Source organism: Periplaneta americana, chromosome 6 (assembly GCF_040183065.1).
Source record: "Periplaneta americana isolate PAMFEO1 chromosome 6, P.americana_PAMFEO1_priV1, whole genome shotgun sequence".
Classification (NCBI taxonomy): domain Eukaryota; kingdom Metazoa; phylum Arthropoda; class Insecta; order Blattodea; family Blattidae; genus Periplaneta; species Periplaneta americana.
The window spans coordinates 79,741,971-79,767,383 of NC_091122.1; the positions used below are offsets into that span (position 1 = coordinate 79,741,971).

At 36.6% G+C, this 25,413-nt stretch overlaps 1 protein-coding gene across 3 annotated transcripts in view; it reads left to right on the plus strand.

The window, feature by feature from the left end:
- The window catches only part of stol (voltage-dependent calcium channel subunit stolid), a 1,833,618-nt gene that overhangs the window by 1,784,960 nt on the left and 23,245 nt on the right, over positions 1-25,413 (plus strand). For all 3 annotated transcript variants that reach the window (XM_069828334.1, XM_069828336.1, XM_069828335.1), the window contains 3 exons: positions 5,064-5,169; positions 10,765-11,047; positions 18,183-18,396. In XM_069828334.1, coding sequence (XP_069684435.1) covers positions 5,064-5,169; positions 10,765-11,047; positions 18,183-18,396 — 603 coding nt within the window. The remainder of the gene's footprint in view (positions 1-5,063; positions 5,170-10,764; positions 11,048-18,182; positions 18,397-25,413) is intronic.

A 25,413-nucleotide genomic window follows, 5' to 3' on the forward strand; every position in this document is an offset into this window, starting at 1 on the left:
TAATAAAAATATCTTTAATATGTTTCACTGGGCTCAGGAAGAAGTTCCATAACTACTCAAAGAATAAAAAGTCGCCATCGACCTTCGACTTCATGTCCAAGGTTTCGCAATTACTACACAATGTCTCTCGATCGAATATATAATTGCTAACGTCGAATCAGGGATAAGATGTCTAATGGCTGACGTAGCAGAGGAGATCCGATGTGGTACGTCTACATGCGCATTCCCAAGAACAATTTGCCTGGCAAGGACAGATATTTTGTGAAAACACTCAATGTGAAGAAGAACATCACAGTCCTAGTGGTTGACAAAAGAAATGCAACAGTGATCCTGAACGTCAGAATTTATGAGCAGAAAGTGAGAGACCTTCTAGACCCAGACACTTACAAGAAACTTCCTCGGGATCCGACAGCTGGAATCCTGAGGAGGACCAGTCTTCTCCTCAAGAAGTCGTCTATCCTGGTAAACATACAGCATAAGATCAGGAAATCCGAAGCTCTACATCTCAGATTATATGGTCTACCCAAGATTTTAAAACCTGAGATACCACTCCGTCCCATCGCCAACACTATAGGTATACAGTGGCCAAATACCTCACCAAACTCCTGAAACCGCATTTAGGTAAGACTAACTCCTACATACTGTTCGTACAAAAAATGAAGACTCCAGCAATTAGTTCTGAAGATCTATCTCCTTGTCAGCTTCGATGTGGTGTCACTGTTCACCAGAGTTCTAGTCAACGATACCATGGAAAACCTCAACAGCATCTTTCCTGAGGACAATATAGCTTTGTTCCGCCATGTGTTGGGAACTACATATTTTCAGTGGAACCAGGATTTTTACGAGTAAACAGACGGAATGGCCATGAGGAGTCCTGTCAGCTCGGTAATAGCCAATTATTACATGAAGTTCTTTGAAGAGGCAACCTTGAATTCATCTGCACTAAAACTGTCCTGCTGGTTGAGATATGTAGACGACACGTTCGTTATTTGGAACCATGGTGAACAAACACTCAAAAACTTTCTCAACCATCTGAACAACTTCCATCCTCAAATTCAGTTCACCATGAAGATACAAAAGGATGAACTATACTGCCTTTTCTAGACGTACTGATGTGCAGAAATACGGACAGAGGTCACAGAGTCTTCAGGAAACCTATACACACAGACTGATATCTACATAAAGATTCCAACCCACCATCCTGACAAGAAGCAAACAATAATGAAAACTGTTATTCATCAGACAAAACATATTTCTGAGCCACAGTAACTACAGCAATAAATAAATCATCCCACTTCCACACTGGAGGCCAATGGGTATTCCTCATAGGAAATCAAGAGGTTCTTAAACCAGTAAAAGAGAGATACGGTCCATCCCAAGCCAAGGTCAAATCACAAGAGAGGAACAGCTTTCCTACCATACGTCAGAAACGTCACAGATTTCATTAGCAAGATCTTCAAATGCCAGAACGTGGAAAAAGTGTTTTTGCCAACCAAACAGACCCACAATCTGTTACGGTAAGCAAAGGACACACATGAGTCACTGTTGGCTACCGGAGCATATAGGATCTCTTGCAGTGTACATCGGCATGACACAACGTAGCATCAAGACCCGTATCACAGAACATAGAAGAAACTGTCTGTTGAGTCACATAGACAAATCGGCAGTAGCAGAATATGTGTTTCAGGAAGGCGAACGCGACATTCGTTTTGAGGATACTGACATCCTGACCAGTACCTCACACTTTCACGCCAGACTACACAGTGAGGCCATCGATAAACATAGAAACAATATCAACCGTAAAGAAGAGGTTTTGAAACTAAATAAGGTTTGGTATTCTGCACTTAGAAACACAAACACGAAACCCACCCACTCATAATAGTTCAACACCGCGGTCAGCAACGAAAACATTGAAACCCCCGGGAGAACCGCACTGTCAACAGCAGGCCACACCCATTCCCCCCCTGTAAATGATGACATGAAAACGGTTCAAAATTAATAATTAAGCACATCTAACTCGGATTATAATAAAATCTAATCGTTCCCTTATACAGATTGATGGAGTCATCAAAGAGCCAATTGGCTAATCTCCTGATCTGAGAAAAATCATCAAAGAGCCAATTGGGTATTACTGTTCCGATGATTTAATCCTAGGCATTCGAATTATCAAACAGCCAAATTGGCTATTACCATTTCGTTGCTTAGACTTCGACCACTTCACCTTCTATCTCCTCTTGGTCAGCTCGCTGTGCTTCTCCCACCTTCCCTCCCCCCTATGTTGTAGCTAATAAGTTACATCCATTTTCGGCTTTCCCCCTCGAAATTTTCTAAAGCTCCTTCAATGGAGCAGCGAAATCCGAAGTGATAAGTGACCAACAGGCTTGGAGCTCACATATTCAGTTTTTCACAGCCCCACTCCCTAGAAAGAACGTGTTTTCACGTACCTTTAAAGTTTCTCCTCTCATTTCCCTCTCCATTCAATCATTGACCCTTTTTTTCTCAAAATTAATAATTATTCACTTCTAACTCGGGTGATAATAGAATCTAATCGTTCCCTTTTACAGATCGATAGAGTCATCAAAGAGTTAATTGTTTAGTCTCCTGATCTAAGAAAAGTCATCAAAGAGCCAATTGGCTATTACCATTCTGATGATTAAATCCTACACATTCGAATCATCAAACAGCCAAATTGGCTATTACTGTTTCGTTGCCTAGACTTCGACCACTTCACCTCTTAATCAGTCGCAGGACAACTCATCCTGCCTGAGGTTTTTCCGTGGTTTTCCTAAGGCCCTACGACAAAATATGTCGGGATGAGCCCTAAAAGAAATGGGCCATGGACCTGCATTCACTTCCCCAGACCATGGTAACGGCTCAAAATTAATAATTATTCATATCTAACTCGGGCTATAATAGAATCTAATTGGTCCTTTTATAGCTCGATTGAGTCATCAAAGAGCCAATTGGCTAGTCTCCTGATCTGAGAAAAATCATCAACGAGTCATTTGGTTACTACCATTCCAATGATTAAATCCTACACATTCGAATCATCAAACAGCCAGATTTGCTATTACCGTTTTGTTGTCTAGAATTCGACCACTTCACCTCTTAGTCAGTTCATTGCACTTCTATCCCCTCTTGGTCAGCTTGTTTTGCTTCTCCCCCCTTTCTCTCCCCCATATGTTGTAGCTAATAAGTCACGTCCATTTTCGGCTTTCTCCCTCGAAATTTTCTAGAGCTCCTTCAGTGAAGCAGCGAAACCCGAAGTAAGACAAGTGACCAACAGGCTTGAACCTCACATATTCAGTTTTTCACAGCCCCAACTCCCTTGCAAGGACATGTTTAGAAGATCCAATTGACTAGTCCCCTAAACTGAGATAACTCACCTTGCAACAGTAATATATTCACTCCACACCTAAGAGCCAATTGACTAGTCTCTTAATACGAGACAACTCATCCTGACTAAAGTTTTTCCGTGGTTTTCCTTAGGCAATAAGACAGAATATGTCGGGATGAGCCCTAAAATAAATGGGCCACGGATTTACATTCCCCCTTCATAAAGATTCCGGTATATTTCCAAATTTACATTCGACATTTATTACCCAATTATATAAGCGAGGTCACTCGCATTGCGAAATGACACACCTTTCAATGTGCAGCCTTCAAACACCTCACCTGTTACACGAGAGAGTTTACTCGAATCCACTTTCACTGTGAAAGAACTAAGTAACCTTCAATTTGCAAACTTACACTTTCCGGCATTTCTTCTTCCAACCCTGCAGTCCGCTCGTTATGCTGCTCCCCCCTCCCCTGTAAGTTGTAGCTAGTTGGTTACGTCCGAATTTTCGGTTTTCCCATTCAAAATGTTCTAGAGCTCCTTCAGTGGAACAGTGAACTTCGAAGTGGCAAGTGTCCAACAGGCTTGGAGCTCACATATTCAGTTTTCACAGCCCCAACTCTCTTACAAAGGTCGTGTTTTCGCGAACCTTTAAAGTTTCTCTCCCATTTTCCTCTCTCTTCATTCATTCAGTCGTCTCTTAATGCGAGACAACTCATCCTGCCTCAGGTTTTTCCGTGGTTTTCCTAAGGCATTAAGACAAATCTCGGGATGAGCCCTAAAATAAATGGGCCACGGACCTACATCCCTCCTCTCCTTAAAGATCCCTGTATTTTTCGAAATTTACATTCTACATTTATTACTCAGTTACACGAGCGAGGTGACTCGACTCGACTTGCATTCTAAAGGACACACCTCTCAATATGCAGATTTACAACTCCAGGAGGTCTTGCCTAGGTTTCAAACACTTCACCTGTTACACGAGCGAGTTTACTCGAATCCACTTGCACTGCACTTTCAATGTGCAAACTTACACCTTTCGGAGTTTCTTGTTCCGACCCTGCATCAGCTCGTTATGCTTCTCCGTTCCTTCCCCATATGTTGTAGCTAACAGGTTACGTCGAAATGTTCGGTTTTCCCCTTCAAAATTTTCTGGAGCTCCTTCAGTGTAGCAGTGAAACCTGAAATGAGGTAAGTGGCCAAGAGGATTGGAGTTCACACATTCAGTTTTCACAGTCCCAACTCCCTTGCAAGGACGTGTTATCACGTACCTTTAAAGTTTCTCCAACCATTTCTCTCTCCCTTTCATTCATTCATTCAGTCTTAGCACCAGTTGTCCTTGGCACGCTGAGGAGATCCCTAAGCCCTGGAGTGCCTCGCCACTGATAATATCCACCGCAGCTGTAGACCATGGCCTATTAGCCCAGATAACTCTCACCCCATTGGCGCCGGCCATGAAAGCCTATATTGGAAGATTAATCATAAGTGAACTAAAAATTTAGTATTTTAACTAAAGTGCTGTAATTATAAACATATTTCATATGTTAATCAAACATTTTAATATGAAATGAAATATTCGTAACAAAATGCTTAATATTACTATCTATTGTCATCGGGTTTTGAATCAGTATGATTATTTAGGCGCTATCATTATCATCTGGTGAGAGATAAAAAATTTGGTTAATATAGTCACAAAATCTGTTACAATGTAATTTTATTGTTACAGCCACTGCAGTCATTCAGATGGCTTCTTCATTGGGCTTACAGTCCACTGCTCTGGCTTGCTGTACAGACAAGTCTGATTCCTAGTTGGGTTCTGGCTAACGATGACGGTAAGTACGTACATTTAATATATATATATATATATATATATATATATATATATGCCTATTACTTTAGATTGCAGGGAAGGTCACGAATTCCGCAGTTTAATTTCTTTGGGTATATAATAAAACTGAATTTATAATTCTTGGCTGCAAATCGGAGTGAGAAAAAAGGAGATTTATAATAGACAAAGAATTGTATTTTCTTAAGAAATTAATAAAGGGAAGAATCTAAAACTTAATCATATTATCACTGCACATCCTATCCTATTTTCTTACATAATCACCAGGGAAAGGATTTATATGTAAATACATATTTACTTATAAAGCTAATATAATTTATATTTTGCATTATCTTTATGTTTCACAATGTGTAGGGTTGAAAAATCCTACTTTTATTTTCCATATTTTTCCATATTTTAGAGTTTAGTACATATTTTCGTTAATTTCCATATATTTTCCATATTTCACATAAAACAGTCCATATTATATTAGGTTTAACAATAAAACAAAACAAAATTCCATTAACTTTTAAAAATACATTTCAACAATAGAGATTTAAACACATGTTCAGTAATCCCTTTAACATCAGAGTTATTTGAAAATTAGCAGTCCTATCAACAATGGGAAAGTAAGTTACAAAACTGTATTAATTTAATTTAAAATTTTTAACAGACTTCAGTTGTGCAGCTCAACAGTTAAATGCCAGTCAGAGTACACATAGGTTCAGTTTTGTAAATCATACTATAAAGACGGTAAATATGCCAAAAGTACGTCATTCAGTCAATTTAAAATCAAAACTAACAAGTTACATTTCAGAATTTAAAGAAGATGGTTTATCAACTGACAATAAAATATTATTTTGTAATTTGTGTCAGTGTGCAGTATCATCTACACAAAAGTTCCTGGTGCAACAACACATTACAACTAGTAAACATCAGGCCAACAAACAACTAAATTCCAAGCAGAGACAATTGTTTTTAACACAACCAACAACATCGAATGTAAGATCTGAGTTTAACATCGACCTGTGCCGTTCTCTCATCTCTGCTGATATTCCTCTCTACAAACTAAAGAATAAGGTCTTCAGGGAATTCCTTGAAAAATATACTCAACATACAATCCCGGATGAGTCAACACTTAGGAAGACGTATGCTCCATCCATCTACGATGAGACAATACAGAAGATAAGAGATGAAATTAAAGATAGTTCAATTTGGGTTTCCATTGATGAGACTCCCGACAAAGAAGGTAGACTTGTTGGTAATGTAGTTATCGGTTTGTTAAGTGAACAATATTCTGAACGAATTCTTTTACATTGTGATGTTCTAGAAAAGTGCAATAACAAAACTATAGTTAAACTGTTCAACGAAGCTATGGGTATCCTGTGGCCAAAGGGTATTATGTACGATAATGTGTTATTCTTTATTAGCGATGCTGCCCCTTATATGGTCAAAGCTGGACAAGCATTATCTGTTGTATATCCTAAATTGACTCATTTTACTTGTGTGGCGCATGCATTTCATCGTGTGGCAGAAGTGGTCAGAGACAATTTCCCTAAAGTAGATTTGTTGATTTCATCAGTGAAAAAAGTATTTCTCAAAGCTCCCAGTAGAGTTAACGTGTTGAAAGAAATGTACCCTGAAATTCCATTGCCACCAAAGCCAATTTTAACTAGATGGGGTACATGGCTAGAAGCAGTTGAATATTATGCCGAACATATAGACTCTATTAACAATGTTCTCCTTGCATTGGACTCTGAAGATGCAGTCTCAATTGATACTGCGAAAACAGTTACCTGTGACATAAGTGTGAAGAATGACTTAGCTCACATTCAGCATACATTTTCATGCATCATAAAAACGCTCAAAAGTCTCCAAAATAGGCACCTTTCACTATCTGAAAGTTTTGAAATTATAAATAGTACTGTGGAACAACTGAATCGTGGTAGAGGTAAAGTTGCAGATGCAGTAAGAGCTAAGGTGGACACTGTACTTTCAAAAAACCCTGGATATGAAGAACTACAAAAGGTTGTTGCTGTGATGAGTGGTGAATCAACAGTGAAGATTAACTTGGACTTATCCCCAGCAGACATTGTGAAATTGAATTATGTACCAGTTACTTCTTGTGACGTCGAACGCTCTTTTAGTCAGTATAAATCTATCCTCAGAGACAATAGAAGAAGATTCACTTTTCAGCACTTGAAAGAAATGTTTGTAACCTATTGTTATGGTAACAGACAATAAAAATTGTGTTTTGTTGAAACTACATTGGAAGATAAGGTACGTCCATTATATTTTTTGTTTAGTTTGATTAAAATGTACCAATATTTAACGTACATAGTCATTTTTTTATAATTTTAAGTCCATATTTAATTCCATATTTTGGTAAAAATCCATATTTAATTCCATATTTTGGTAAAAATAACTACATATATATTTACATATTTCATATATTTTTAGTCCATATAAATCCGTTCCCTGATAATCACAATTCGCACTGAGGCCATAGTGTGTCACAAGTTTCTGAATATTATTTCTTTGCCATGTCTTTGCAAATTTTCCCTCCGCTATATAGAAGTAACAAGTAAACGACTGTGACAGTATATAGGTATCTTCAGTGTTATCAGGAGCATCATATTTGTCCGGTTAATTATGCTAAAGACACGGTATGAAAGAAAAGAACTAATTACATTAATAAATATGATTTTTTTTCTCTGCATTACTAACACGTTTTACCACATTTGTGTAGAGGATTTAGATAGGCATATATTTAAAACTGTCATTTTCATTTCAATATTTTTTTATACTGGTACGATTCAATTCCTTATTGCAGCTTACAATTGTTTCATCACAAAAAATAAATAAAATGTGGCATTTAGTTGCTTTGTATATGTTGAGTTTAATGCAGAATAACCATGAATTCTTGTTATAAGAGCCAAGAGTATTTTTATAATGATATTAATGGTCTGATAGACGAATTAAGGGTGACTTTCATTCGATTACTCATTAAAAAGTAGTAGTGTTGGTGTTGGTGGCAGGGCGGTGGCAGTGGTCATGGTCATGGTGCTGCTGCTACTTTTTCTCTCAGTAATTTTTTTTTTATTTTATATAGAAGTAGGGATTAAGAACTCTGTTATTTTTATACTTCACTTAGATTCTTAATTTATTAATACCAGTATATGAACTGTCATAGCAATCACACCACTTTATTATTATTATTATTATTATTATTATTATTATTATTATTATTATTATTGTTATTTCTTTGTGTTATCAGTACCGGTAGCAGTTTACTTCTATTACTGTGCTAATCAAGAGAATAACTGAGTATCAAAGATAGGATTTATGATGAGTAATATAGTATAAGTAGTTCGTTATTTTGGTATCTTGCTGTTTACCTGACTTAAGATACATGCTGTACAACAATTAGTCGATATATTTTTATTACAACACATGAGCGGCTTAAGAGGACACTTATGTGATGTTTAAAACTTCTACAATTTTCATACAAAATTTATGAATTTTAAACTACATAAACATGCCTACAACATTATCATTATTACAAACTTTTGCGCCATTAGGGCTAATAGTTCAGAAATTACATTTTTTAAATATAATTGCGGCAAAGTTTTAAAAATATTAGTTCATATTGGCTCAAAACCATGAAAATAGTAATAGTCACAATAAATTTTTAAGTGAATTTTCTTAATTTTTCACCACTCTTCCACTATAGTGTCCCCTTAACTCAGGCAAGAGGAGTAGGTGGAATGATGCATGATCCACTTATCTTTAGCCCATTCATGCTTATCTACAAACGAGGGTTCTGTTCATAATAATATTTGGTGACATTTTTAATTTTACTTATATGTATGATATAATTTTATTAGTATCCAACACTTTATCATTAAGCTGAGGATATTTCCTGACGTACAGTATCTATTTGTTCCTGTAACTGCTGAACATGCAAAGTTAAAAATCCGTTTTGGGTCACATTATGACGAATAAAAGGCATTTGTTAGTGTCTATAAATGCCTATTTTCACCGTTTATGTCTGTTTTGCGATATGTGCCAATTTAAAAGACAAAAACTTTACTTTTTGTTTAATTTTTTTTTTCTTCGATATATCTCGTTGGTCAGCAGTGAATAACAGGCCAGTTATAAACGATGGAACAGGCAGCAGACGATGTAGTAGTCTTTATGTTTTGCTACATCCATTTAGTGTGCAGTCTCATGGCCACATGATGAAACATATGACAACTTCCTGTGATGAATAAAGAAGCCGTGACACCACGCTGAGTTCCTTCTTTTCTTCTTCGGCGATGTTGGAAAGTGGTTGTGTTTTATAGAGAATGGCGAGATTCTTTCTATTTTGTATAACTGCGAATGCCCAAAATTAATTCAGAATGTCCAAACAGAAATCATCGTGGATATGGACAAAGCCTTCAGGACAAATTCACTAGGATTCTGCAAAGGAATCCTGGTTGGGAATGATGTCTTCTGTGGAATTTCTTCAGCCACGACTTTAGAGCTATGCCAGTGAAAATGACCTCGTTTAAATATTGCCCGATAACATTTTGTGAGGTTGAGAGGTCATTCTCTCAGTTTATAAATATCCTGACTGAAACGAGGCATAAATTTACACCAGAAAACCTTGAAAAATACATAGCAGTGAGCTGTAATGTAACTGGAAGTAAGTTGTTCAAGTAGCTTCAGTAGGCCTACAGTTTTATTCTATCTGCACAAAATTGAGATCAATAACAAACTGGCAATTCCAAATACAATAAAACCCCCTATTTAACATGGTTCAGGATTCCTGAATCAGAGGATAACTTAACCCCTTCAGGCCGGATGTACATTATAGTGTACATTGTTTCTTTTTTTCTTTTTTGGAATGTCTTCGATACTTTTAAATATTTTGAAAAATTCAATGTGCTAGAAATGAAGAATATTATTTTTGAAACATTTCTATACCTGAATTAAAAATAAAATTTAGAATTTTGGGGCCCCAGGGGTCAAAATTGTCCCCAAATTTTGATTTTCTGTGAAGACTTGATTTGGGAATTTTGGATCCCCAGAATGATTATGTGACCAGTTTTTTTTTTCAATTTTGTGTAATATAAATTCAGGTCTGAAGGGGTTAAATTATAATTAGTTAAGTAGCTAGTATAATATAATAAAAGCCACCAGCGTGGCTGAGTCGGTTAAGGCGCTTACCTGCCAGTCTGAAGTTGCACTCAGGCATGGGTTCGATCCTCGCTTGGGCTGATTAACTGGTTGGATTTTTTCCTAGGTTTTCCCCAACCGTAAGGTGAATGCCAGGTAATCTATGGCAAATCCTCGGCTTCATCTCGCCAAATACCATTTCACTGTCACCAATCTCATGACGCTAAATAACCTAGTAGTTGATACAGCATCGTTAAATAACCAACTAAAAAAAAAGATAATAAAAATTTTGTTAGTATCTATTTTTGGTGCCTATTTTAACATTTTAGTACCTATTTAGGGTGCCTAAAACAGGAGTTTAATGCCTAAATGTCCTCAGCTTATTTATCACAGTAATACCATCACTCGAAAATGTATATGACTTTCTCTTTAACTGCAGGTACCGTCTATTCAGATGATTACGAAACCAACAACTTCGATCAGTATTCCACACGGGATGATGGACGACTGCCAAATGGTGGAAGCACCTTAGAAACACAAACGAAGCAACAATTTCCTCCCAGCACACCCATATCACCACTTGCAAATAACAGAACAATGCCTCGACCGTGTGACAAACGTGTGGACCTTTACATACTGCAACCTGATAGACTCAATACAAGTGGACAGTTCAATCCCCTTAAGGGAAAACTAACAAACTGTCATATTACTGGTTGTGAAAGGTGAGTAGCTTATCGCAATATTGATGTTATCTACCATGCAGACATCTTTGGATGAACCAGATCTGCAAAGAGATGTGAAAATTATTTTCAGTATCACACATACTCGGATGGACTCTTTGCCTTTTCTTTGTCGTGATTTCGCCGTTGTTTTCCTCTCTTAATTTGACTTCGAGGTACCGGTAGGGAAAAGGATTGTGAAGTAGGACAGAGCATAATGATGAGGCAATGAATGAAATGAGTTTTGTTTTAACCTATTAATTTTGGAGGATGGAAGAATAGGTTTGCTTTACGATTTGACATGAACAGGGAAGGCAGATTTGTGCGAAAAAGGATTAAAAGGCATATGGACTCTTCTGTATTGATCTTCAACAGGGGCGGCTTTAGAGGTAGTGCCGTTGTGCCATGGCACTACCAGAATACAGAAGGAAAAGGAGAATTCATATTTTCTGCACAAAACCTGAGAGAAACAAGTTACGCTTATACAAACTCTACCGTCAATATGATCTTTGCAGTGAAACACGTTGTAACCAGTGTTTGGAGGATGGATCTTTGCCAGGCACTACATCCCATAAGAAATATAATGGGAAGCGCGCGCAATCTTCATGTTCACTCGTCCTTTTCAGCATCTAAAAGCATGATCTGAAATGTGCCAGGCACAAATTGCCTCTGGCTTTTGCAATGCTTGTAAAACTGTATACATCCCCATTTACTATGCCGATCCCTTACTACCTCGCGCTCTGTCTATCCTTCCGCTTTGTCGGAACAAGTTTCTAAGCGAAGACTGCAACAATAAGATAATAAAATCTCTCCCGGTTTCTTGAAAACTTGCTTGAGAAAGTTTTCACTTTATTATTTCTACCAACAGTACCAAGTGTAGTGTGAACGTGTTAAGTCGTGAGGTTGTCATCGTAATAGTGGTCGTGTTATCGTGTTGTGTACTGTTAAAATATTAATTCGGTTGGCGCTTTATTGAAATCTCAGTTTTCAACATTAACACATGAAAACAAACTTCGTGTTAAAGAATTAGGCAGACCAACACCGCACTTAAATATTCATCGAAAGCAGCAAAGTGCTAAAGTTAACAGATCTCGCAAATTCAACCCAGATATTTATTTAAAAAACAACTGGTTGTGTGGATGTGATGTGAAAAATGCGTTCTTCTTTTTCCCGTGTGTTCTGTTCGGAGGTGAACTTAGCTGGTCAAAAGTGGGTGTGACATATTTAGTACACTTATGGGGTAAAATAAAAACACATCATAAGTCAAAGGTTAATATGAATAACGCCTTCAGTAAAGCTGGGTAAAGCGAACACTGAAAATCAGTTAAATTCGCGATTGCAAAACACAATGAGCAAGTTGATAAAAACAGATATGTGTTAAATTTAATAATAAATTGTATACGATTTTGTGGGGCACTAGATTTAGCACTAAGAAGGCACGATGAATCTGAGGAGTTTTGTTTGCAAAATAGGCAACTTCAACAAAAAAATGATGGATTTATTTTCAAGTCAGAAGAATAGGCGAATGGGTTTTATCTATCGCGCATATTAACCTGATCAACAAAAGTGCTCAAGTGCTCCAGTTTTATAAATTTTGGTGAGTGATTATTATTATTATTATTATTATTATTATTATTATTATTATTATTATTATTATTATTATTATTAGAGACGAGAATTTTATGCACTATAAAATCCCAAAATATGCATGCATTCATGTACTATCAAACTATGAAATATGCATGATCAAGCGAAAAATACATTAAAATATGCACTTTTATTTTTGTTTCAAAATGTCTTATTTCACTTCACTTTTTTGCACAGTTAAAAACCTAATAACATTTTTAAATTGGTTTCTGTGAGGTTCCTGCACTTGTCTCTATATTGCAAGAAGTTACGGGTTTAAACTTGAATGAACACATTTGTGACAATGTCAGGTCAAATTCTTCATTCAAGTTTTCGCCACAATAACCTTCTTCACTGAACAAAAGAATCCGCAGTCCGGGTTAGCATTTAGGACCCTGTCCAATTTGTTTTTCGCCGCTACATTCACTTTCCCACGGGCATAACTGAGGGATCTATGAAATTCTTTGAAGATTATTTCTTTTGTTGCATTCTTGCAATATGTGAAACAGATACGACATGCTGGTCGACTTGAAATTTTTTAGTGCATTTCATCTGAAATTATAATAGACCTTACGGTTACCTAGATACGATTTAAAAACGGACATCGTAATTTAATAATTATTTTGAACAAGTTTTGTGATTTTTTTACAAAGAACAATTGTTATATAAAATGTTCGGAAACAGAACAGCATTGCTTTACTCTTTACTCCAACAGTCGCAAAATACGACATCCTCATCTGATCTAACAAAATCTTTTCCTTTACAGTAATCCACTGTGCAAAGAGTACACTTTTGGAATCTTTAAATTGGAAACATATTAGAACCACATTAACCCGCGCAAACAGAATAAACAAGCACATTAACAACTTACGACATTCACACACTGCAAACACAGTTTTACGGTGATTCCAATTTTAGAAGAATCTAAATTGCTACTAGTACTAGAAAAGGAAGAGAATTTACATCCTCCCTGAAAGAGGATGTTTTTGACCTAAATTATTTGTCGGCAATTTCCTTGAACCCTCTATATTTCCTCTCTACTTACTATTCTCAAAATATCCAACGTAATAAATTTATGACACGCAGTGTATAGAGGGTCGTCGGTAAAGTGTTGTAAAAATGGACTTCCGTCCAGGGAAAGGTCCTCTAACACCTTATTGAGAAAATCTTAACATTTTATTTAATTTTTCTGTTATTTAGTTTTTTCTTTTTTTTTTCAATCCTGATTTCTGAAGCTAAAATATGGGACATAAAATCGAGAAACTAAGGTGTCCACACAAAACCATTAAAACATGCATTTAAACTGAATTTAATGTATATTATATGCATTATTAAGCTAAAAATTACCTAAATATGCATTATGCATGTTTTATCCCTAAAAAGTGGAAAACATGCAAATATGCACGGGAAAAGTACACATATTTGGAACCGGAAAGTAATGAAATGGATAAGTACTAAGTATGAGCTACATATGTCCTATGTTCCTATAAAAACATGCATTTGCATGGAATTCTCGTCTCTAATTATTATTATTATTATTATTATTATTATTATTATTATTATTATTATTATTATTATTATTATTATTATTGCTTATAGTAGGAAAAAGAATTACCCTCCCCCTTAGGGTATCCTGGATATACCACTGATTTTGGCACTATGCATTAAATATGTATGAGCCGCCACTGATCTTCAAGTCAAAGCTTTGTTGTCCATTATGGTTGACCATAGAAGAATGGATGTGTTGCTACGTTCAGGTCTTTATTACCTGAGAGAGATGACGACACTAGCAAAGGGAGACAAGAAGAAACAAGCATCTAGTTAGTTTGAGAAATTGAAGTTAAGTTCCGTAGTAACAGAACTTCCTGTGCCTTTTGGACACCTGAGAGAATACATCAGTGTATGATTTGGATCCTCAGATTTATAATGGCATCTGTAGCTGAAGGGACAGAAGAAAGCTTACTGGGCCTGAGAAAGATGTTGAAATCTCTGGAAGTTTCTTGCAGGAGGAATTTCGATAAATAGAGGGTTATTTGCTGAACATCTTTTCAGGTTTAACATGGAGAGAAGGAAATATCAACGTTTCTTAAAGCTCTGATAAATGTGGGAATGTATGTTTGGCTATGTTTGTATGTATTTTTCTGCGGCAATGATGCCATAAAAGCGATGAGTGTAAGAAATATGATTATCGAGCGCCAGTAAAGCTTCAAAGGTACCGTATACCAAGTATGGTATTTCGGATGGCTTCTCGGTCATTTTGTCCATCTCCAGAAAATTCTACACATAAAGAATAGGTAGTCAAGAAAACTTATTCAGGATACCGGTACTAAAAAGGCTCAGCGATTTTTTTCCCAGGGCATCAACAACTTTACATAATAAGTACGTATCTGATCATACACATATCCCTGATAATATAGGTAATACTTTGCAAGGTGTTTGTTTTCTCCTATTACAAATTCCATTACTAATTGATGGATAAAGTTTGCCCAGAGCTTATGATTAATTAATTTTTTTAAATGGATACTACCAGTATGCGTTAAAATAAAAAGTAAACTGTGATTAAAGTTGGAGAAAATGTGTGGCGATAAATTTATCCAAAATTTCGTTCTGGAATACATTATTCATAATAGTTAAACGTTCCATTGTATAACCAAAGCAGATAGGTCTATATATTTTCCGAAATATTCTAATACTACAAGTTCAACAAAAAATAGTATAGATTTCATAAGTTAATTTCGAATATCATCATAGGCGGAGTTATTGGGGGCATGGGGGGCACTGTCCCCCCAAACTTGTCTGAATTTTTTTTCTACTAACGTTAGAAAATATTGAATTCAAAAGATCTTTTTTGCTTTTGTTTATGATTAAGTTTCTGTTCTTAAATTGATGAATTAATGTCTTCAGATCATGTGTCTGGACTATAATATTTATTTTAAATTTCTGAATGTATAAGAATTTCTATACCTCATTTGAGGAATGGAAGCACTGTAATGTTTCTTTCGTAACAGTCTGTACAAGTCTGAAGGTGTTCAGGTCGCCACTTGGAGAAATATGAATATCATAGTGCACAACAATGCAGAAAAAAGAAAAATGATCCTGGTATAATGTGTAAACTTAAAGACGAGATTAAATAAAATAATTAGAGTTTGCATTTCATAATTATGATATCTTCAGGAAGTTAACCTTATATAAAAAAGTTTCTGTTAGCACTGTTATGTAGTTTTATTGATGTATGCATGTGTTTCTGTACGAGAGAGAAAAAGAGGGAGATTGTTTTAAGTTATTCCCTATTATAATTTGTAGTAAACCTACAGTTCAAGCCTTATACAACTTGGTCTGACACATTGCGGATGTGGATGTAACACTGTAAGAAACATGCCCTCGAAAATACCTTTATTAAACAATCATATTCCGATATACTGTACCACAGTCAAGCTATAATGGGGGGAAGGAGGTAAATGATGTCCCCCATAACCTCGTTATATGGGGATTCTATGGTTTTGCTTCCCCCCCCCAAGGAAACAGTTCTCTCTCCGCCTATGAATATCATTAATATATGACACATAGATGAAATAACATATATCTGAAGACATCACTCAAATATTAATTCTGAGCAGCTGACAATATGTTATATTCCTGGACTAATACGTGATTTCATCCTCTGAGTTTTTCAGATTTTCTCTCTTCACTGCTTTCACAATGCCTTGCGTCAGTTCACTGTCGCATCCTTAGGCGCCATAGTGAACAGATTGAGAACCAAAAACTTGGCATAAGATGTGTATGGTTGGCTTCGGAGTATGATAAATGGCACTATCCTGTTGAATCTACATCAATATAATTGGCGATCATCACTGAAACATAAGTAGCAGAAATGTACCGTATCTGTCATTAATATTATCAGTAACAGATTCATCTTCGTGATTTCCGAAAATATAGTGAGATTATTTCTTTGATATCTCTTTGCCAAGAGGTCCTGCACAGTAGGCAGGCGAACAGAGCCATTACTTGCAATAAGGCAGCTATTTTAGAGCACACTGATTGTTTAGTCGTGATTCATAATCTATCTTAAGAGGTTGCTAAACAACACTTTCATTCAACTGTATTAAATGGTCATGTGCTATTTAAGTTGTTAAAGTGATTAAGTGCAATAATTTGGAATAATGGGTATTTTTGTGTGATGAGTATCAATGATTTAGTTGGAAAAAAATATTTACTAGAACTAGCCTTATGAAATCTGCAATTGCCAATTGGATTTATATGGAGTGTCAAGTTTGGCATCCTCATGTTTCTGGCATGTATCTCTTTATTTCCCGAAACGGGGCTTTCTGGTACATTCCGGTCCAACTAAACCAAGACGTAGGGTCTCTATGTACAAACACTTGGCTAGAGAAGTAAGAGTACGATTTTTTTAATTTTGTTGTGTGGTGTAAAGAAAGTGTTCAAAGAAGGTCCATTTTCTTTAATGGCACAATTAAGGCCTGATTCTCAAATAAATATGCAACAAATATTAAGCGCATGTTTCGAACAACTGAGTGTTTACAAATGTCAAGATGCAGCCTTCCAACGAGATTTTAACACTTCTCATAATTCCGCAGCTTCAATAAATAAAATAAGAAGTCCTTGAAAATAGGCTTATTGCTGTTAAATTATCACCATGCTCCCATGACTTGACCTCATGTTATATTTATTTGTGGGGAAACCTAGATAACGAGGTTTACAAAGACAATCCCCATACATAGGAGCAATTATGACATTTGGGGGGACATAGAACCAGTTACAAAACTATGTGAACAACTTTAACGAAGATGTGAAGAATTTGTACATGTAAATGAACAGCATTTCTAGCGATGTCTATAAATAAATGCCAATCGTGCATCAATATTTGCTTAATTGCCATGCTCAAGTTGTCTGTGGTCTCAGGTGTGTGACTCGGCCTACGGCAGCACAGAATCTGTTAACAGAAGGACATCAAGAAAATAACTCCACTGCATAAGCTTCATCATAATATATTACAGTACACAATACAGTTACTCACTGTGGCGTAACTTTCGCATTTTCTGCAACACATTTGCTCTTGTTGAACGAACGATTTGCAAGAAAGTATCTCCTTAAGACATACACAATCTCTCAAGCTCTTCTTCTCCTAACCCTTTCTCCCTCTACTTTCCCACTCAACCCCTCTCTCTATCCCTATCTCTCTTCTCTTTCACACTCTCACCGTATCTCTTTCTTCCTCTCGTCGTCCCTTTCTCTCTCTTTGTTTTCTCTCTTCCTCTTCTTATATATTAAAGGCAAAAATAATTTATCTCACACTTCAAAATTTTCTATAGCTCCTTCAGTGGAGCAGCGAAACTCGGAGTGAGACAAATGGCCAACAGCCTTGGAGCTCACATATTCAGTTTTTCTCAGCCCCGACGCGTTTTCGCGTACCATTTAAAGTTTCTCTTCCCATTTTCTCCTCTCATTCATTCATTTGTCTCACAAACTGAAATACATTTGAACTTCATTGTAGGCCATTTAGTGTTCAGAAGATTCCCCGCAGCAATCTGATTCTTCTTGTGGTGGACACCTTGTGTCCATGTGGCAGCAAGCAACTGAGTATTACCCCACAAGAGGTAAACTACGAATCAACACAAGGAGTGGCAGTAACCACGCAGTGCCGCATCAAACCACAGGAGTCTATGTACAGGCGGAGACCACCCAAGTGCATGAATTACCATCCTGAGGTGAGTGGTTAAACCACATAAACCACCATCAACTATTACGAACTAAAATGATCTGTATTTGTGTTTTCTAATTCTTATAGTTCAGTATCACTTTTTTTGTTGCTTTTATTTATCCTTAATTCCTATAATATATCTTAATTTTGTTTGTGATGCTATAGTGTGCAACCTACTGTTTTCCAATATAGTTTAATTCCATTCTTAGTCTGTTTTTATCTTATTATTTTCAAGTACAGATTTCATTGCTATACAATTCTTCAGAAATTACCAGTGTATTGTAGTTTATAGTGCTGAAGTCTTTTCTGCCAGTTTGGATTTTAATGCATGTAGAGTAGATTTCAGAGAAACTGACTGCAACACGCCAACCCAGCTCTTGGCTGAGCTGCTCGCTGTCTCCGGTTATACAGGAAGCATGTTATCAGCGATATGGGTCATAGTATTGATAATTCGACATACGGCAAGTTACGGTATTAATGCGAAATATTACTAAATATAATCTGTTAAAATATCACTTACTTACTCAAATTAAGAAAATGGGTGCTAAAACTCGTCTTCTTGTTCCAAAAATTTGTCGCACATCTTTAAGTGATGCATTATTCGCTGCAGATTTTGTTGACAATTGGAGCAGATATTTTCTCCGAAGCTATTTTTCTGTTCTTTCAAAATATATTGATAATTTTTATGCACTTTGTTGATTCTCCGATCTAGCCTCTTGTGACTTTATCTTCATGGATTTAAAAAGGCGAAGTCTTCATAATCTTTTTACTTAAAAATTTCGAAATAAAGAATTAGATTATGGTACTCTGACTTTCATAACAGTATGGTAATCGGCCAAGCATCCAGTCAAACTGGTCTTTAGAATGATTCTGTACATTCATCTCTTCTCTGTGTTAGGCTGATAGTCTTTAAATATTCTCAATCTTTCAGTAGATATATTGTGAACTTTCTGATAATAGTTTATACTGAACCTCACCAGCTCTAAGGCAAGTAGGCCTATCATTAATCGACTGAATTCTGTAAGTCACTAAATTTGAAACATATTTTGTCTTTCGATGTTCACAACACTACATTGAAATGATCTCTTTTATCTATACTTATGTATGAGATTCCATGCATTGTATTATACATTTCATGAATTTCTTATCCTTATTGTGCTCGAGGGGAGGTCATTTATTAAACTTCCGACAGTTTTAGACTCGAATGAAGCAAGTTTAAAACAGCCATTGACCATTGACCATTGATCATTTCTACAAATATAGGACAGCTACTAGGCTACACCCTAAGAATAATATAACATTGCACATGGCTTGGGATTATTTTATGTTTATCAGTGTTATCAAATTCATCACAAATGAACATGAAATTGCAAGATTAGCATGAATTGTATTCTCCATGCGAGAGATCAAAAAACTTGATGAACTTAATTACTTACTGGCCTTTAAGGAACCCGCAGGTTCATTGCCGCCCTCACATAAGCCAGCCATTGGTCCCTATCCTGAGCAAGATTAATCCAGTCTCTATCATCATATCCCATCTCCCTCAAATCCATTTTAATATTATCTTCCCATCTACGTCTCGGCCTCCCCAAAGGTCTTCTTCCCTCCGGCCTCCCAACTAACACACTATATGTATTTCTGGATTCGCCCATACGTGCTACGTGCCCTGCCCATCTCAGACGTCTGGATTTAATGTTCCTAATTATGTCAGGTGAAGAATACAATGCGTGCAGTTCTATGTTGTGTAACTTTCTCCATTCTCTATAACTTCATCCCTCTTAACCCCAAATATTTTCCTAAGCACCTTATTCTCAAACACCCTTAACCTATGTTCCTCTCTCAAAGTGAGAGTCCAAGTTTCACAACCATACAGAACAACCAGTAATATAACTGTTTTATAAATTCTAACTTTCGGATTTTTTGACAGCAGACTGGATGATAAAAGCTTCTCAACCGAATAATAAGAGGCATTTCCCATATGAAGGGTACACGGGAAAAATGATACAAGGTCCATCAAAAATCGAAATTGAGTTAATAATGCCATCTTATAGTGGAAAGGGAGTACTATCATGTGATCTAGCTAGTTTTCTGTCAAAACGATCATGGTCCTCGAAAATGAGCGTAGAAGTTTTCACGTACTTCAGAAGAACGATCAAGCTCCAGTCATTTCTGTGGAAGAACGATCAAGGTCCATTTTTCTACTCTGCTTTTCGTCTATGCTTTGCCATATAATGCTGCAGCTTTTGTGTTGCTGACTTTCCGGCAATTTATGTAAAATGACCTGAACGATAATTTCATTACATTTCCACTGTTGAGTAATAATGCAACGATTTTTTCGTACTGTACTAAAGTAAACAACGTCTTATTTGCAGCTTGTTTCATGGACATTCTTTCAGACTTGTGTTAGTTGTTTCGGATGTTGCCTTAAAATTAAGTCATAAGTGAAATTGAGGTACCAGAAATAACAGAGAATATACTCTGCAGAATGTGAGAACAAAGAAAATAATTTTTTTACGTACTTTTAACTCATCGAAAAGAATACAGACCATGAGTCAACTTACAGGAGACACTTGTTTAAGTGTTCAGGATTGAGATGTTCTCAGAATATTTTACTTATAGAAAGGAGTAGATTAATGAGGGAATTAAATCTAATGGCTTCCTATGTTACATAGAATGCTCACCTGACAGGGCTTATCATTGTAAATACTATGAAGTCATAAAAGAAATATTCATTGATTTTTGTGAATTAGTAGCTACATTATAATTTTTGGGTATTACTGAAGTGACGCATGTATTTGCGATAAATTTAAAACCAATAGCCTATATCTCAACTTGAATTAGAAATAAACAACGACAAAGATGCAACTCAGATACACAATTTGAATAGACAAAAACCATATCTCACAACGACTCAAAATGAACTACATAAGAGGAAAGGAGTTACTTTGTATGAGGTAAAGCGTTCTGAATGTTTGGATACATTTGAAATCCAGAAGGTATACGATTAAGGAAGCAGTTTGTGTAGATTACCAGAAGAATCTTCCGATTCCTAAAATTCCAACAAGTGAAGTATATTACCTCAGACAACTATAGTTTTTTCGTGTTAAGTCCATACACTTTCTACTGGAAGATCAGTATTTTGTATATATGATGAAACAGTTTCGAACAAAGTATAAACCAGAAGATAATATGTGAATTTCCTGATGACTAGTGACATGAGATTGCTAATCCTAGGAAGAAACCTGAACCATTCTTCATAGTTGACTGCAAGATAGAAGAAGTAGTTTATGGATGGGGAGAATTTCTGAATAGCTACTGCAAAAAGAAAGCCCTTTCGCCTAGAGGTCCTTTGCAATCTACAATGTAAAATAAGATACTAAACAGGTGTTCTTGATAATCATCAAGCGGACGATACGAAAGCTATATAGTGAGTTTCTATTCTATTTCTCAAAATTATTTTATCTTTAATTTTATTTATCGCATTTTAATTTCAAATGCTATTAAACATCCGGGCCACCTGTAGTAACATGCTGTAGTAGCGCTCCCCATTTACTGTAACAGTCTGTCTTATTCCATTATTGTCCACACCTGTGGAGTAATGGTTAATGCTTCTGGACGGGAAACCAGGTGGCCCGGGTTCGATTCCCAGCAGAGGCAAGTTCCCTGATTGAAGTTTTTCCGGGGTTTCCCCTCAACCCAATATGAGCAAATGCTGGGTAACTTTCGGTGCTGGACCCCGGACTCATTTCACCGGCATTATTACCATCTCATTCAGACGCTAAATAACCTAAGATGTTGATAAAGCATTGTAAAATAACTTACTAAAAATTAATGGAGTTAACACGCGTAATTGAGGTTCGTTTTCCTAACAAAGTCATCAGTAGACACTTTACAACAATGTGGCCTCCGCGATCTCCAGATTTCAAATCCGGCCGACTTTTGGTTGTGGGTTACCTTAAAGAACGAGTTTACCTGATACATCCAACAACCCTACTGCAACTGGAAGATGCCATCTCGCAACAAATTGTCAATATTTTAAGATATTATCTGCAAAATGCTGTGCATGGTGTCGCAGACAGAATACTGTATGTTGAACAAGAGAATGGGGGACATCTTCCCAATGTTTTGTAAACCCCGTTGTTTGTCCAACACTGTGATGTTTTTGTTTTTTCCTTATCTCAAATATTATAATATTTATAGCGGTTTAATGTTTGAACTGACTTTTGAAATACCCTATATTTTGAAATTATACATAAAACGGCCGAAAACAAATTAAATGTTTGAGTTAGATGTAGTGTTTCACTATAATGCACGCTGTATTCCATGTATCTCAGAGTTTCCTATTTGGACCTTGATCGTTTTTACTTTGGAAGTTTACACATTGTTTGTTTATACTGCATTTTCCATTGTTGCCATCCAAATTTAGAACAAAATGTCCATGTATAATTAATAAGAAATCATCGTTCTTTACATTACACTACGTCAATTTCTATTAACATAACACACATAACTAAGTATTAAGTGCTTAAACTTTAAAATTCGTTTTTCTCGAAACTTTCTAAAATGGACCTTGATCGTTATTCCTGTGTACCCTTCATATTTATTCTGTGTTTAATTTCCTCCCGAGCATCATTTATATTTGTTACTGTTGCTCCCAGGTATTTGAATTTTTCCACCTCTTCAAAGGATAAATTTCCAATTTTTATATTTCCATTTCATACAATATTCTCGTCACGAGACATAATCACATACTTTGTCTTTTCGGGATTTACTTCCAAACCAAACTTGATGAACACTCTGCTAAATTAGCACTACATGATCATGATTTTTTTTCTGTGTTATCATACCTTTATTTAACCTCGAAATGTTGATGTTCTTTCTGAAAGTAGTCCCCATTGATTGCATTGCACTTGTCCCAGTCCTCCTGTTAAAGACATGGTGAAAACCATTTTCGATATGTTCTTCAGAATCGCCTCTGCAGCTTTCACCACTTGTTCTGAACAGTGAAAGTGCATCCCACGGGAATGTTTCTTCTATTTTGGGAACAGAAAAAAAGTCACATGGCGCCAAGTCCGGGCTTTAGGAAGAAAGAGGAACACATTTCACGTTTATTTTAGTGAAATAATTTGTGACATTCATTCATAGTGTTCTTAGCGCGTCTAGCTGCGAAACCAGGTGGAATGGGTTCGATTCCTGGTCAGAGCAAGTTACCTAGTTGATGTTTTTTTCCGGGTTTTTCCCTCAATCCAATATGAGCAAATGCTGGGTAACTTTTGGTGTTGGACCTCGGACTCATTTCATCGGCATTATCACCTTCAGTGGCGGCTCGTGGGTATTGAATTAAGGGGAGCTGCATACAAAAATAAACCAAGCAACTTACTTTTTTAAAGATTAGTTCCATGCGCCTTATCTTGTAAGTTGTGTTTAAATGAGACAGGCTCATGTTAGTAGATTTACAGGCATTTAAAAGAATCCTGCTGACAAAATTCCAGCACACCGGCGACGCTGATATAACCCCTGCTGTTGCAAGTGTCGTTAAATAAACCATAATTTAATTTTTTATACGCAGATTTGAACCTTAGAAATATCTAACTGGCGATGTTGTAGTTGGTTGTATAATATATCTACATGATACATCAATAAATGGAAAAAAAACTGAGCCAGAAATTGAATTCAGGATATTCAAGAATACGCACCAGGGCGCTTGCCTCATTTTTTGTGATGTTAGATGTTTCAGATTCCATTATGGTTTGAAAACATTCTAGCAATGGCTCCTTCTTCTCATGAACAACATTTACTGTTCTTATTTTAAATCCATCTTGTTGCCCCAGCTGATGGAATTGTCTTTGAAACACATTAATCTAATACAGACTGTGTGGAAATCGAGAGAAGAAAGCAGGGATACTGGATAAATTAGCAAAAAATATGCGAGGCTTTGTATTTTGTTTAGCGGCTCTTTCCATTGTGAGATTCAACTGATGGGCACTTAATTTCACATTTCTCCTGAATTGTTAAGGTACTGAACTGAATAGACTGTAAATATTGTGCAGAATTAAACATTTTTGCACTTGTTATACTCACAACATTAAAGAAAATGTATTTAAAACTGCGCGCTACTGACAAGCTGCTGCAAATTTTGCAGCGCCTGGAAACTCTGGATTCATGGGGGGGGCGGGGTAGGAGGGAGGAGGGAGGAGGGGTAAAACTAACGCGCAAAGCATCCGAGACGAGACTGGCAGCTCCAGGGGAGGAAGTGGCTTCACCCATAGTCCTTGTCTCTGGTTTCGCTCTGGCAGCACCAGGGGAGGAAGTGACTTCACTAACGATTGCGTGCATGTCATTGAGAGCGAAATTTTAAAAAAAATTCGAGCCGCTAAATAGAGACTGTATAATAAATGTTTTTCACAACATAAAACGAGACAAGAACCACAAATGTCTGGGGGTGCTGCAGCTCCGCAGCCCCTCTTCGAAAGCCGCCCCTTCATCTCATTCAGACGCTAAATATCCTAAGCTGTTGATAAAGCGTCGTAAAATAACCTACTAAAAAAATTCATAGTGTTCTGACCAAGGAAGGTCCTTCACTGCAAACCCAGCATCCTCCAGTTTTTCCTATTTTCTGCCTTTCTCTTTGTCTCCGCATATGATCCATATATCATAATCTCGCCTATCAATATGTGATATCTTCTTCTGCCCTGAACTGTTCCCCTGTTCACCATTCCTTTTAGTGCATCCTTCAGTAGTAAGTTTCTTCTTAATCAGTGACCCAACCTGCATTTGAAAAATGGGGCTGTGCATTGTCGTGGCATAACCAATGCTTAAGTTGGGCTTGAGTTCATCAGAGCTGTGTTCGGAAAATATACCAGTATTCAATTTAATTTAATATTTTATAAAAATTTTCGGGGAGCCAGAACAACTTCGGAAACAGATTGAAGAACTGATGATCATTAACAAATACAGTGGAGGTCATTGGGCTGACCACACGATATCTCCATTCTAGTTGGATGATCGTTCACCTCTGTTGAGA